The sequence below is a fragment of the Sinocyclocheilus grahami genome, unplaced genomic scaffold (genome assembly GCF_001515645.1).
Source record: "Sinocyclocheilus grahami isolate Dianchi unplaced genomic scaffold, SAMN03320097.WGS_v1.1 scaffold955.1, whole genome shotgun sequence".
Classification (NCBI taxonomy): domain Eukaryota; kingdom Metazoa; phylum Chordata; class Actinopteri; order Cypriniformes; family Cyprinidae; genus Sinocyclocheilus; species Sinocyclocheilus grahami.
Window position 1 is genome coordinate 50315 of NW_015506134.1, and position 14476 is coordinate 64790.

At 35.7% G+C, this 14476-nt stretch overlaps 1 protein-coding gene and 1 long non-coding RNA gene across 2 annotated transcripts in view; one reads left to right on the top strand and one right to left on the bottom strand.

The window, feature by feature from the left end:
• LOC107564678 (collagen alpha-1(XIX) chain-like) overlaps positions 1–14476 on the top strand; it is a 65187-nt gene that overhangs the window by 21577 nt on the left and 29134 nt on the right. The window contains exons 13-21 of the mRNA XM_016249812.1: positions 82–171; positions 4225–4266; positions 4857–4934; positions 5455–5490; positions 6633–6677; positions 6809–6862; positions 7094–7135; positions 10287–10391; positions 14357–14410. Of these exons, the coding sequence (XP_016105298.1) occupies positions 82–171; positions 4225–4266; positions 4857–4934; positions 5455–5490; positions 6633–6677; positions 6809–6862; positions 7094–7135; positions 10287–10391; positions 14357–14410 (546 nt within the window). The remainder of the gene's footprint in view (positions 1–81; positions 172–4224; positions 4267–4856; positions 4935–5454; positions 5491–6632; positions 6678–6808; positions 6863–7093; positions 7136–10286; positions 10392–14356; positions 14411–14476) is intronic.
• Positions 11430–13532, bottom strand: LOC107564671 (uncharacterized). The gene is made up of 3 exons (XR_001606267.1): positions 13476–13532; positions 12339–12476; positions 11430–11517 (listed from the first exon to the last, which is right to left on the bottom strand). It is a non-coding gene; the product is annotated as an uncharacterized lncRNA (long non-coding RNA).

The window sequence follows — 14476 nt, forward strand, 5'->3', positions numbered from 1 at the left end:
TTGCGGTGCTCCTAAACCTGTCAAATGACAAACCTGAGGTGACAGCAACTCTAAATGCCAGCTGTCGGTGTGTGTTTGCAGGCTGATGCAGGTGGAGCGCCGGGACAGATAGGCCCCCCGGGCCTCAAGGGTGAACCTGGTGAGCCTTGCTCTGTCGGACTTTGCAATGGGGTAGGTACACAACACCATTCTTGTCTTTCTCTTTCACTTCACCTCCATGTTCCCCACTCAATATCTTCTATTTCGGCACCCCTTATAGACACAAACAGAATATCACTCAACACTTGTCCAACATCCCACCGCCTTGATGACATCTCAGATTTAAGAGGCACACTGACAATGATGTTATGCACCTGTAAATCTGCAACACATTGCCACACACGCATTCTTCCTTTACCAGCAGCCGGGGTTATCGATCAACAGCTCCTTGTTTTCAGCTTTTACAATAAAATACTGTTCATGCTAATTCACCGTTTTGATAAAAAATCTTGAAAAACAATTTTTTTCTGTGCCGTCCTTACAGTGCACCTGTCAGCTGTCCAAGCCATGAGAGAGAAAAATCACCTATGAGATCTGTAAAATACCTCAGATGTTTCTCTTAGAAATCAGTGAGAATATATGGAAGGAAGTTGAGACTTTTGATTCAGTCTCCTGCTTCTTGGTTTTCTCAGGAAAAAGGAAAAAGCTACTGATCTCACAGTCCCATCTAGGGTTTCAGAAAAGATCTAAACAATGTCTCAGACTGTGACCAAGATACCCGCCTGCAATCTGTTAGAAATCTCAATTTAAACTCAAACAATTCTTGTCCAGTTATTTCAAAACCAATGTCTGGTCTGGTCTGGTCTAATTAAAGTTATATCTGAGTGAAATAACTTCTTGAATGAGAAAGAATGTAGTAGCAGACTGATGACAGCTCATTGATTTCAGCTTTGACAATGAAATACTGCTGATGCTAATACACTGCTTTGGTACAACTACCTTTAAATACACCTTTGCTGTGCCATCCTAACGGTACACCTGTTACATTTCTAGTTTGTAATGTAATAGTATAAACTATTTAAAGACCGCATGAAATAGAAGTTGTGATCATCTTTTCTTCTCTGTTGTGATATATTTCTGAGTAAAGCGGCTACTTAAACAAGAAAAAACTGCAGAGCAGGACATGATTTTCTAGGACATGATTTTGTCTATCAAGAGTGCTAATCATTGAATAGTCGTTTGCTATTGCATTTTATTTCATGCTGACTTTAAGCAGTTTGCATGCTAGTTAGGTACCAGCTGAGCTCTGACCTAAGAAATGTTGTTTTGTTTGTGAGGGAAGGAGAGAGACTGCACATTAACGGTAAAGGTGGTGAGTCATCCAGCATAAAGCATATAGACAGATGGGTGGTGGGCAGACTGAACACTTGTTGATCAGCTAAATGATTTGCTGGACGGAAATTAGTATAGCATGAAGTCATCAGCCACCTTTATCTCCTCTGTTTTAGTGGAAAAGAGAAAGAGAGGGAAATGTAATAATTTAAATTGAAGAAAAAAACTTTAAACTTGATTTGATCATGAAAAGTATGTTAAATGCCTTATTATTATTATTATTATTCAATACTTAATTTTACAGTAAAAAAATGTAAGGCGAGACTTTATATAAAAATAATAATAATCAAGCATAGCTTTAGTTCTGGCAGGTCACGTTAGTCAAGCTCGCATCAGCTGACCCCCATTTACCTATGGGAATACGACACCTATCTAAGCATTCATATATAAGGTCCCTCAGTATTATCAGCAGTTTTTGCATTGCTCAATAGCTAATTACCCTCCTCCATCCCCAACTCCTCCTCTGTCACTCGGGATACAGCCTTCTGATTCTCCTTTGAATCTGACTAATTCTAAAATGTTTACTTAAAATTATTGAACTTTAACAATATCTGCGATACATTTATGTTCTGTTTACCCTGGGGGTGTTATAGCTGCTCTCCCTGCTCTCATCCATGCTAGGCTGCATGGATGCGCAGGGAGTTCTTGCCCAGAACAGAACCATACCACCAATCCAAACTGTATGCTAATTGTCAATCATATTTGACGATAGTGGTCCTGACAGAAATAATAGTTAGGGGTGCGCCGATCCGATATTCAGTATCGGTATTGGCTCCGATACTGCCATTTTCTGCTGGATCGGGTATCGGTCAGATGAGACCGATCCAAATCCGATATTCTGTGTATACTATTCATGTGTTATTGTTATGCCCCACGAAAGGCGCAAAAACATTATAAAGCACCATAAAGTTTTCGTGCACTATATTTCAAGTGTTCTGAGATCGTTCCATAGTTTAATGTGAGGTGCAGATTAATATTTAAGTCGTTAAATTCAAGTTCACGTAAACTCTTCTTTCCGCTGCAGCTGTCAGTCATCCTCCATTCAGCATTCAAACTGTGCGTCGCGTAAAACTCTCTCTAAGATGATTCAATGTTCCTATTATTATACTTGATCTGTAGATAAAGATCAGTGGTTTTGCATAAAAGGACTTAATCTTGCTGGAGTTTAGTGCTGTTTCTAAATCATGTTACTTTCTACCGGGTGTCTGTTACACTCTAAAAAATGCTGGGTTGTTTCAACCCAATGTTGGGTCAAATATGGACTAACCCAACTGTTGGGTTAAATTTTGTTTACATTTTTAAATGAGCTTTTTACCCCAGCAGTTGGGTTGGTCCATATTTGACCCAACATTGGGTTGAAACAACCCAGCATTTTTTAGAGTGTAGAGATCACTACACTGGAGTAGAGAGCTCTATGAATTGTTCTTCACGCGCACAGTAACTGAAATTTAAAACTATTAAAAGAAAAGACTCAAACTATCGCACAGATATAATACACTACGCATTAGTATCTCTTCCCTCTTTGCTTTGAACTTTTCTAAGCGGAGAGCTGCGCTGTGAGTCTGTGTTGCTTCAAGCACATCATTCTGTGCACGGGATGTGCATAAGCGCTTTGTGCCGCTCCGTATTGGAGCCTTTCATGTTATAATACTTTTGCGCAATGAATGATTATTAATAGCCTTTCTTTTTGTCTTATCTATCATATGTTGCTGCCTCATTACTGTGCTATACATTTAAAATAAATGTATTTGACTATTTTAGTATATTAATTAATATATAAATATATTACTTGATTTTCATGAATGTATTTTACAACAATACAGAGCAATGTTTAACATTTTACCACATTAAGCCCTACACTTATTCACGTTTATTTGTTCCCCACTAAATAATGGGTTTTTTTTCACTAAATGTTTAGATTTTAAAATTCTAGAGTAACTTTTGCTACTGAATTATCCACTAACCTAGTTTATAATAGTATTTTTGTCATAGATTATGATTTTATGTTTTTCTTTACAATGAAGTTGTCTATATGTGGTAGATTGTGTTTAACACACAAAAGAGTGATGATCAGGTCAGCACATTGAGGTATAAAAATTATACACTGATTTAAAAAAAAAAACTGCACTGGTATCGGATCGGTATCGGTTCTGAAAAAGTGGTATTAAGCCAGCCCTAATAATAGTATAATTTGTTGTTGTTGTTGATATCACTTTAAACACCCACTTTTTCGTTCAGTCCAACTTCTTACAAAGGCCTTGCTGTATTTAATCAGTTCACTATACTTTAGTATCCTGTATTTTGACTTCATAGGATTCAAAAAGTCTGTTTACTTACCTGCTGTGGCGGCTTCTGCAGTGCGAAAACTACTTGCTAATCTAATTCTTGCTGACCACAAAAATCAATTTTCCATCAGTGGCATACAGCAAATAATGCTTATTGTAACTCTTTCACACTGTCGGCTCCTGCAGTATCACTTGCAAATCACACCGAGAAAAACAATAAAAAATTTGCTGTGAATTGCACCGAACTCAAGAGCGTGCAGTATTTGGCAATGTTGAGGAAGCTGCTTGAAATTGTGTCTTGTCACGCTGCAAGCTACTAATTTAAAGTGGTTAAGAAAAAGTGAATTATTTATTTACCCGTTTATATAAAATATGACACTGTTCTTTTAACACGGTTTTCATAGCATCACTACTTTAGTATTCCTAAACACTGATTTTCAGACTGTTCCTATGAAAGTTTCTCAGTTCTTGACTTGTGTCTTCTTATCTGGCTGAAACTGAGTCTTATGTAAGGTCTAGGAATATGGTATTCATTTGAGTTTGTGTTTCATCTCTTGTTTTGCACTAGGAGGAGGTCGTGTCTGGTCTTCGGGGGTTGCGGGGCCCTAAGGTAGGTCACTGTGAGAGATTCTTTTTAAAGTATTCAATTTTGCGCTTGTGTAGTTTATCTTTAAAGGAACATCCCCAGTCATATTTCCCTGTGCTGTGCTTTGTCTTTTAGTCCACTTTTTATTTATGGTGTGATAAGAAATGTGAGCATTATGAATAGTGTCGATTACCACAGAAAACCCTTTTGACTCATTCCCAAAGTTTAAAACAAAGCAAAATTTGTGGAATACAGTTTTCAAACTGAGTTACAAGTCGAAATTGTCTGTGGTAATAGAGCTTAACTTGTATTAAACCCCGAACATTTATTTAAGCCAGATGCATGCTGTCATAAATGATTTGCTTATGCAGAACGCTTCGTTAAAGCTCTGATTTTACTGCTGTGTAAGCATCTGTTTGTAAGGGTTCGATTTGAAATGTATTACTACATACTGCCTGCAAATGTTCATGATGTTGCTATGGCAACAAATTCATTTTAAACCACAATCATTATTCAGCCAAGCCTTATTGTCTAAACTTGCACTACTTGACTGTGTTTTGGGAATTTTGGAGTTAATTTAGTTTGGCTGAATGAACTTTTATGTTCTCTACCAGGGTGAGCGAGGTGTACCCGGAGTACCTGGAGATGCTGGAGAGAAAGGAGAACTTGGCATTGGAATCACTGGACCCCCTGTAAGTACCTGTTCAAGAATTTTAACTTCACAAACACTCTTGATTGTCTTCATTTAAAGGGACAGTTCACAGAAAACAGAAAATTCTGTCATTTACTCGCTCTCATGTTGTTTCAAACTTTCTTTTGTGGAACACAAAAGCTGAAATTTCAGTCTGTTCCTCACACAATAATATGGTTCAGCATCAAAAGTGTTGGAATATAGTGTTCAAGTCAAATGAACAACTGTTATGGTACTTTTTGTCAGAATTGGAGCCTGACGATGGCTTTGTTCTGTTCCACTGAGTCATACAGGTTTGCAATGACAATGACTTTTCACATTGTTTCTTCATCCCACATACTTCCCACAGACAACCACAGAGTTCACACTATATAAAAGCATTTCAAGTAGCTTTAGATTTTAGCATTTTGTTTGTATATCAGACTAAAAACAATATTTATAAGACAAGTGTCATTATTAATAGAAAATTGATTAATTCATGTATTTATTTATTTACTCAGTTGTTAATTTATTTTCTGTAGGGTCTGATGGGACCTAAAGGCGAACCAGGAATTCAGGTAAAAGATAAATTAACATCCAGAAATCAACAACTTACATGTAGACCAAGCATGTAAATGAGATATCATTGTGCATAATGTACTAAGGGTGGGAGAAAACATTCATTCTCCGATGCATCGTGATTCTCTCTTCAACGATTCTGGTTTTCCCCACATATGGCACGTGTGTGCGCTAGACTAGAGAAAATCGAGGCAGGCTTCATTGCACAGGATATGCGCTGTGAGACACGTGCACATTGCTTGACAGCGTGTGCATCCACCCGCTGTTATTTCAGTGTTTTCCTTTAGATATGCTTTCATTTATGCGGTTTTGAATGCAGTATGTACAGTATTAGATGCAGGAAACTCACATACTGACAGACTTTCACATGTACTTTGTTTTTGTTGTCCTGAAGCTTGATCGTAGCTGCGGTTAAATGCACTTGCATCTCCGAATACTTTTATGATACAAAATTGATGTAAACACAGTCAGGTATGTTTTCAGAACAGGGCAAAACGTCTGATATGTTGAAATAGATCTGTGCATTAGTGTGAATGCAGCCTATTAAAGCTGCCACTGTCTATAATGTCATCAGTAATAATCAAACAGCAATAATGCTGAGGAAAAAAGAAAAACCTATAACTATGATTGTCTGGAAACTTTCGAATACTTAAAGCACTATTAGATACTGAAAGTACTTTTTGTTTATCGCTTGTAATTGTCTTTTCCCCCCCCTTTTTACTTTATATTTGCTTGCATGTTTTGAAGCTATATTTAGTTAGTTAAATTCTTAACATTATTTACATTTATTATCAATATGTAATAATTTTTTTTTAAATAGCCTGATTATATAATTTAATAAAAATGCACTAAATAAATTTGATATAAAATGTATATGAAAATGTAGCCATGTGCAGTAATATTTAGAATTGAGGATGCAATGCATCATGATGCATCGTGATATCAAATTGAATCGTTGACATGATGATTGTAATCGAATCGAATCGTGAAGCCAGTGAAGATTCACACCCCTATAATGTACTTATACATTGATATTACATATTTTTTTAAGATGTTAAAAAAAGATAACACAGAGTTTCAATCTAGATTGTGTTGAAAATCTTGAAGCAAGTGAATTTACATGATGGTGTTATTTTCACAGGGTCCTCGTGGACCTCCAGGACTACTTGGAGTGCAAGGAATTATGGTGAGAAATTATTTTATTTATTTGAGTCCAAATTTGTCACAAGGTGAAAATATCAAAATATTTATATCTAAGAATTATTTTATATAAAGAATACTTATATTCATATATGTTTTTGTGTCTTAATCTGAAAGGGACCTCCAGGCCCACAAGGCAGACCAGGACCCCCTGGACCCCCTGGAGAACCGGTTCGTAACATGTTTTTTTAACATGCTGATATTGTCTTTTTCTGGATATTTCTAGAAACATAAAGTTAATATCCAGGTACACACAATATGTACAGTTGTTTTGTTTATTTTTGCTCTGCTAATGAAAATAGTATAGTATTACGATATTGGGGAATAAAATAAATATTTGTTTGTATTGCGTCTCATTTTCTAATGTTGTATCTAATGATGCTCTAAATGGTTCTTTTTCAGACAGCACTACCTATTGTTGGAGACATGGGGACATTACTGAAGGTACTGTTTCATCCAGCTGTCTATCCTCCTGTGCACTTATTTTTACTGCAGTCTAGTGGATGCTAACATTAATAGTATGAATTAGGATGAACAAAACTAAATAAAATAAAGAAAAGATGCTGAATTTACTGCTAGGTCTTATGCACCCAAAAAGTTTCCTTTGAGATGCATATCAGCAAGACTTTTGCAGACCTTGAAACCTGGCATCTCAAACCGAAGGTATTTAAAAATCTATTTTAAACTCTGTTCCCTTCAGTCAGATTGTGTGGATCTTAAGACAGATCTTATCCCGTGTAACCTAGAGGAAGCATTTTTTTCCCCTCTATTAAACCAGAAGATTTCAGGAACATTGCCTTTCCTATTATATTACACAATTACACAATATTTTAGTAACAAAACACAAATTACATAATATAGCCAGTGGGGATATAAAGCCCAATTTGAACTGAAATCGCTCTGAAGAAATTTTTAAGGCTTCTATAAATTATTTCATTGTCTGCTCCGTTGCTCTCTTTCAAACTCTTTACATTCATGTGTATTCAGCACTTAGAAAAAGAAACATTCTCTCTCTGCTCTCCCTTTGATTTCTCCTTATAAGTACTTTCTGCTCTGTCTTCCTCCACTGCTCTTTATGTTTCTGTTTGGGCATCATGCATTCATCTCTATGCGAAGAAACGTCTGACAAGATAAATGCCCATATGCTCAAATACTGATGCAGTGAGATTCTTAGGACTGAACTGTCAAACACAACAACACACAGAGCTACTTACAATAGCTTATGCACTGTAATTCATCTCCGGTTTGGATTTGATGTGTCTTCATAAACAAAGAAAAGGAAATGCATTAAAACATACTTAAATGTCAAAAGAACAAGCAAGTTAATGACTGCTTTCTACAGATTTTGAATTGGAGCAAGAGTCAAGCTGGGTCATGTCACCCAATAAATAAATAAATATTTTTTGAGGGCATTCTCTCTTCTACCTAATTTAAAAAAACAAGGAATAAAATAAAAATGAGGAAATACTACCAAAACAATTTGCTGTGTATAATAATTTTGTTGTGTATTTAAAGGAATAATTCAACCCCCCAATCATATTCAAGCGTGTTATTCTCAATTTTTGTCTTTTGTGAAACACAAAAGAATATATGCAGATATCAACCCGCTCTTTTTTACACAACAAAAGTAGATGCTTTATATACCTGCAATTTCAAAAAGCACTATAAAATACTATATAAAAATTGTGAGCACGGCTTGTCTACGACTTAAGTGAACTGTTGCAAGATTTGAGAAAAAGCCATATGGGACTATTTTTACACTATTTTTTTTTTTTTTATAATTTATTATTTTATTTTACTTTTCAATTTTTTAGCATAAAAACTTTTCTTATTTGGCATTATTAATTATCAGTCACTGTTTATGGTATAGAGCAGCTCTGACATTCTGTCTAACATCTAACACAATTTTAATTGTTCGGTGAAATATTCCTTAAATAAATTTGTTATTTATTTGATTATTTTTTCTAATTGTCTATAATTGTTATTTATAATGAAGATCCGATTCACAGTTTAATGCCGAAATCTAAAAATGTCAAAGCATTCAAGCTCTTTTTTTTTTTTTTTAAGGTGTTGTCCCTGTTGAAACCTTTTTTGAATGTGTACGAATTTCCTCTTTTCTCCTCTAATGCTATGTCGGTCACATGCAATTTGCTAATTGTCAGTCTTGCACAAAGAACACAAATATAAATGGGGTTCCTGAATCGCCCTGCTCTTATTGAACAGGTCGGACTAATGCACTAGTAAATTGCTACCTTCAGATAAACGTTGGTTCCACGTACGAAAAGTGCATCCAATGTGAAAGGTCAATGCAATCCTTGCAACCCATTACGGTAAACCATTGATTACGCTTCGCAAGTATACAGTTTCACTCTTAAAGAGCAGAAGAGAAAAAGGTTGCTTACTTAGCCCCGGAGTTTCAAAACCGCTTTTGAAAGCACCTTCACTTCTGCTTTTCCTGTTTCTTTCTGTATCATTGGGCAAATGTATTGAGGTGAATGCATCAAGCTGGCAAGGTTAAAATCTTGGGAAAAGGCTTAGGAAAAAAAATGTGTGCTTCCCTAATGCATCACTGCCTGTGAATTGTTTGTAACTTTGGGATTGACCTTTAGCGTTTTTAGCTGTGTGCAAAGCTAGATTGCTGTGCCATATGTGTCTATGAAAGCTGGTAAAAGCATAAATCCAGATTGGCAAACATTAATGCAATAAAGGTCAGAAGCAGATAAACCTGTCTAGAGCTCATGAGCACAAAAAAGGACGTTGGAGTCTGTTTAGTGTTTTTCACATTAAGAGTGAGGTAAACTGTGCCATGTTTTTCTTAAGTCGTCTTTTAGAAGAAATGAGATGGAGGTCAAATGAATCCTTCTCATCATCTTTCAGAATATCTACTATAAAATTATAAGGAAGCATTTATGACATAATCATAGAAATATCACTTCTCGAAATGTCAAAACATCGTCCATGTCAAGGTGTAAGTTGAATCATTGGTGAATTTTTAAACCATTTTAAATTAAAATATAAAGATGAATGAGATCATTTACAAATGCACAGTACCATTTCAGAACTTCAGTTTGTTGCATATTATTCAGGACTTTCATATTCAGCTAAATAGGTTTTGTATGTTTTATATTCATATTTCCTGCATTCTAAGGCATACTAAAACTGTTAGTTGAGCAACTGACACAACTTTAACATCTGACGCAGTTTAGTCCACAAAAATATTTCTGTGCTACCATTTTGCTTAATTTTAATTGTTTTTAGAGCAATAATTTACTATGTTTTATACATTAGCAAATCACTAAGATGTGTGATATGTATTTTAAAACTGGAAAAGTTTGCATTTAAAATAAAACTCATTTTATCTGCCAAATTTTAGTTTGATATGCTTTGATTGTTTCAGCATTCGAGAAAATCCTTTTAAGTTTTCTCATCTGCATAATTCAATCACAGGCCGCTGTATATGATGGATCCTATCTGAATATGTGGAACTAAAAAAAAGCTTAATTTTGAGATGTGTTGCATCCTGAGCTTACCTGAACAGAAGGAGAATGAGATTAAAAGAGAGAAAGATTTCTGTGTGTGTTTGTGATTTTGGCAGAACGCCTGCAGTGTGTGTCAAACCAGAGTACCAGGATTGCCAGGGCAGAAAGGAGAAAAAGGTTCCCTTGGAGCTCCAGGTATCCCAGGAATGGATGGAGAAAAGGTAAAAATGGCTGCAAACACATTTAATCTTCTCACTAATTAGTATTCTGCTCCTTCACCTGAGATTCCCTACACAGTAAAAAAACGCAGTGTCAATTTAACACTTAAAGTGTCGATTTTAACACTACTAAAGATCATATGGTCCCAATCTGTCTAGTGTTAAAAGTACACCGTTCATAGTGTTGAATTTTACAGTGTAGAAAAATTACACCCCGAGTGTAAAGTGTTACACTTGCTATTGTTGTTTAAATTTTACACTATGGGGTATTTAACACCCCTGGTGTTGTTTTAATCCTTTAAGTGTTATTAATAAAGTACTCTTTTCAGTGCAAACAAAAAATGCTATTGTATGGTGTTAATGTACAAGATTAGACATAAAATCAAGAGTCTTCAGACAGATGTATAAATTTCAACGTTTATTTAACAAATGGGCAAAGTGGCAACTTTAAAACATATCAGATGTGTAGAGGTTAATTAGTCAGTCACATTCATTAAGTGTTGCACAGAAACATAAAATAGTTAATAAAACACAAAATCATGAAGTTTACCTAGACATGAACAAATATGACAGGTAGATTTGACAGTTGTGTAGCATCCATGAATGATGTTCCTCGTTGTCCCATCAGCGAGCAGGTATAGCTGTGTGGTCTCTTCCATGCAATCAAGCTGTTCTTCTTGTTAGTGCCTGCAGATCAAAGACAAAAATAACACTCAAGGTCAGCTCTCCAACCGATTTGATTTACATTAGTCTTTCATGTACAACCCATCTGGCAATATTTTGAGGCAGACAATAGGTAGTGACAGAAATGTCCAAATGTACCTTTTTGAAAATGTTTTTCAGCTTGATAGGAGGACATGGTTCCAGGTCCCTTGCAGTCTTGTGGTGAGAGTGGAACCAAATGACGAAGGAGACCAATTAATGCAATATCGCTGTCCCATTCTAAATAACAGATATGACAACTTTAGCAAAAAAATGCATAAACAAAGAATATAGATAAAGCATTAATATAGATAATCTTATTCTGAAATATAGTCTAACCTTAGACATCGGTTTCATTCTCCTTTACAGCTGATTCCGAGGTTAATTGGGTCCTTGAAGGTCTTGGGAGAAGCCAGGAACTTGGCTTCTTGAAAAGAAAAAAGAAAAAACAATTAATGACAACAATCTCTCTCTCAGGAGCCATTCTGCTAAGCTGATTGTGTAGTCACACAGTGGCTCTCTTCACACCTGGCATTAGCACGCATCTTGGGTGACGCATATGGCCACATTCTTTTATTACAGGCTTAGTTCAAAAATGAAAATTTCATCAGTTTACTCAGCCAAGACTTTTGTTATCTTTGAAACACAATTGAAGATATTAGAATATAAGACTTCTGTCCCTTGAATGACTGTCCACGCAACTACCACTTTGATACTTCATAAACTTCATAAAGAGAACTAATCCATAAAGAGAACTAATCCATACGTATCGTGGTTTAGTCCAAATTTTCTGTTTATGTTCCCTGATCAATGTTTGAATGTGAAAAAAGAAATCTGTTCATTGTAAAGCGATCGAGTCGCTTCAGAAAATTTGGACTAAACCACTCGATTCATTTGGATTCGTTTTATGATCTCTTTATGAACTTCTTGAAGTATCAGAGTGGTAGTTGTGTAGATTGTCGATGGAAGGACATTTTCTCATTTAAAATATCTTCATTTGTGTTTTGAAAATGAATGCAAGTCTTGCCGGTTTGGAATGACAGAGAGTAAGAAATAATGAAAAGTTTTTGGGTCAACTAAACATTTATCTTTTTGCAGTTTGATATCTTAAATTAATAATTAGTAAATTCCAGGTGTGAACATAAGCTGATATTGTGTGCCTGCACAGTTACTTACATTTTTCATATTCATTTGTGCGGTTTAAATTTGTACTGCACATAGAATAACATATAAATGACACAAACTCACAGTTCTGGCTTCATCTTCAGCCTTCTGCTCCTCTCTCGAAGGGCTTCCATCACTCACGCTCAGTGTCATCAGACTCCCAGTTTGCAATCTTATGAGAGGAGCTTCCTTCACTTGACACTGCAGAAGTCTGGGCCAATTCTATTGAAAAAGGATTAAAAAAACACTTATTTCAGTAATTTAAATTTACATTAGGACTGTAAATATGGTAAAATAATTGTGATTACCCCTAATTTTGAGTGTGCTGAGAACTGTCTATAATACGGGTGTCAAATCGTAAACTTTTTTTTTTTTTTTTTTACATCATTCTAGGGTCAATTAAATGAAACATTGTGCAATATTCACATGGAGGCCTGCAACAATTTAAGTATTTATTTAATCTGGTTATTAAATACATTTGTATAATTTTAAATGAGTAATAAGGCATCTTAAAATTAACTGTACTACATTAGAATAAATTAACACGCGTTAAGAATTTATCTTACTATTAATTTATTATTTATAATGTGAAAAGAAAATACAGATAGATTCAGACATATTTCTCCATTAAAACTTAACTTTGTATATCTGGAAATATTTAGGACATTATTTAACCCAAAATAGCATGCCATATGAATTGATAAAGACTGGTTTCAAGCTAAAGTACCTGCATGCTCTGCCAGTGGGCACTGAAGGAAATTGAAAGACTGACGGATTTACAGTTTAACGTACCTTTAACTCACTTTCACGATGCTTGCATAAACGTAATTGTCATAAGAAAAACTTGATGGTAGCGCGTTTGTGTCTTGACGCAGATATGACCATATGACAGACATGATATTCAGCGCTGAGAACGTACAGATTACGCAGTTCACACTAAGCCTACGGCGAATGTACGTTTTTTAAACGCGCTCTAATTTCAGAGTTTTGCATTAGATAACGTCAATAAAATGACTGGTAAATGTTCCGCGTTATGCCAGCTCTGTCTACAGAGAGACTACTCGTTTGCAGTGGGCGAGACAGACACTTCAACACGGTGTCATGCGTCACAAAAACTAAATTGTTAGCGCGTAATGTTTAACAGTTCCACTGTTACCGTTTCAAAGCATGGAAACAGCGAAATGCCACACTCAATGCTTTCAAAAACAAATATAAATTCACCATTTGATGAATTCTCTCATTTGAGTAGAAAACCGCCCAAATGTGGTTGCTTCAGACTCCAGTGCCAGACTCGTAGTAAAACCAGGCCTCGGCGGGAATGGAGGCGAGAGGATGTGTCAGCGAACCAAAATGAAAGAAGCTAAAAGCATATATAACATAAATTGTAAGCAAATTCCAAAAAGTTATTTTACACGTAAGTTAATCACCTTTTTTCAGGAAATCGGACCGGCATGAGAAACTTTCACACTCTTCTGTAACTTAACGTTACTGCACCTCAGGAACACGAACTTAACACTAAACCTGACAAAAACACGCGCAGTTAGTCATTTCTAAATGTGGGATTTTTTATTCCGCACTTTCAGTGTAAAAGTGAAGTTACACCATATAACAACACTGAGCATGAGTACTGTTTAACACTGTAGATTGTTAATTCAGCTCTTTGGGAATTAATAACTTCTAAAACTGCAAATATTACACTGCTGAACTTACTGTGTAGCACTGATTGCTGTCATCTTTTCTGGCTGATTGTTTATAGATGGCACCATTATAGACACAAATACACCATACATTTGTGCAGTCCAGTTATTTAATACATTACAGAACCGGCTTTACTGATAAAATGCACATTAAATATCGCATGCGATTTATCGTGCAGCCCTAGTATATAATATGAAACAGTGGTTTTTAATCCTGGTCCTTATATGAGCTTGTGCTCTCATTCTTTAAAATGAATCCCGCTTTGTTTGATATTTAATTATTTAACATGTTGACATTCATACATTAACTGTAGCCTAAGTGTTCAAATACTTTGCTGCACTACTGCATATTCTTGTGTCTGTCTTGTGGATCTGGCTCCTTATGTTCTGGTTTGGCTTTGACAGGGGGATCAGGGTCTTCGGGGCCCAGCTGGTAATCCTGGAAAAGAGGGTCCCAAGGTAAGCCGCCCTAAATCAGAGATTAGAGAAGAGAATCGTGATTGGCAGACACATGCGCTTTAGCTG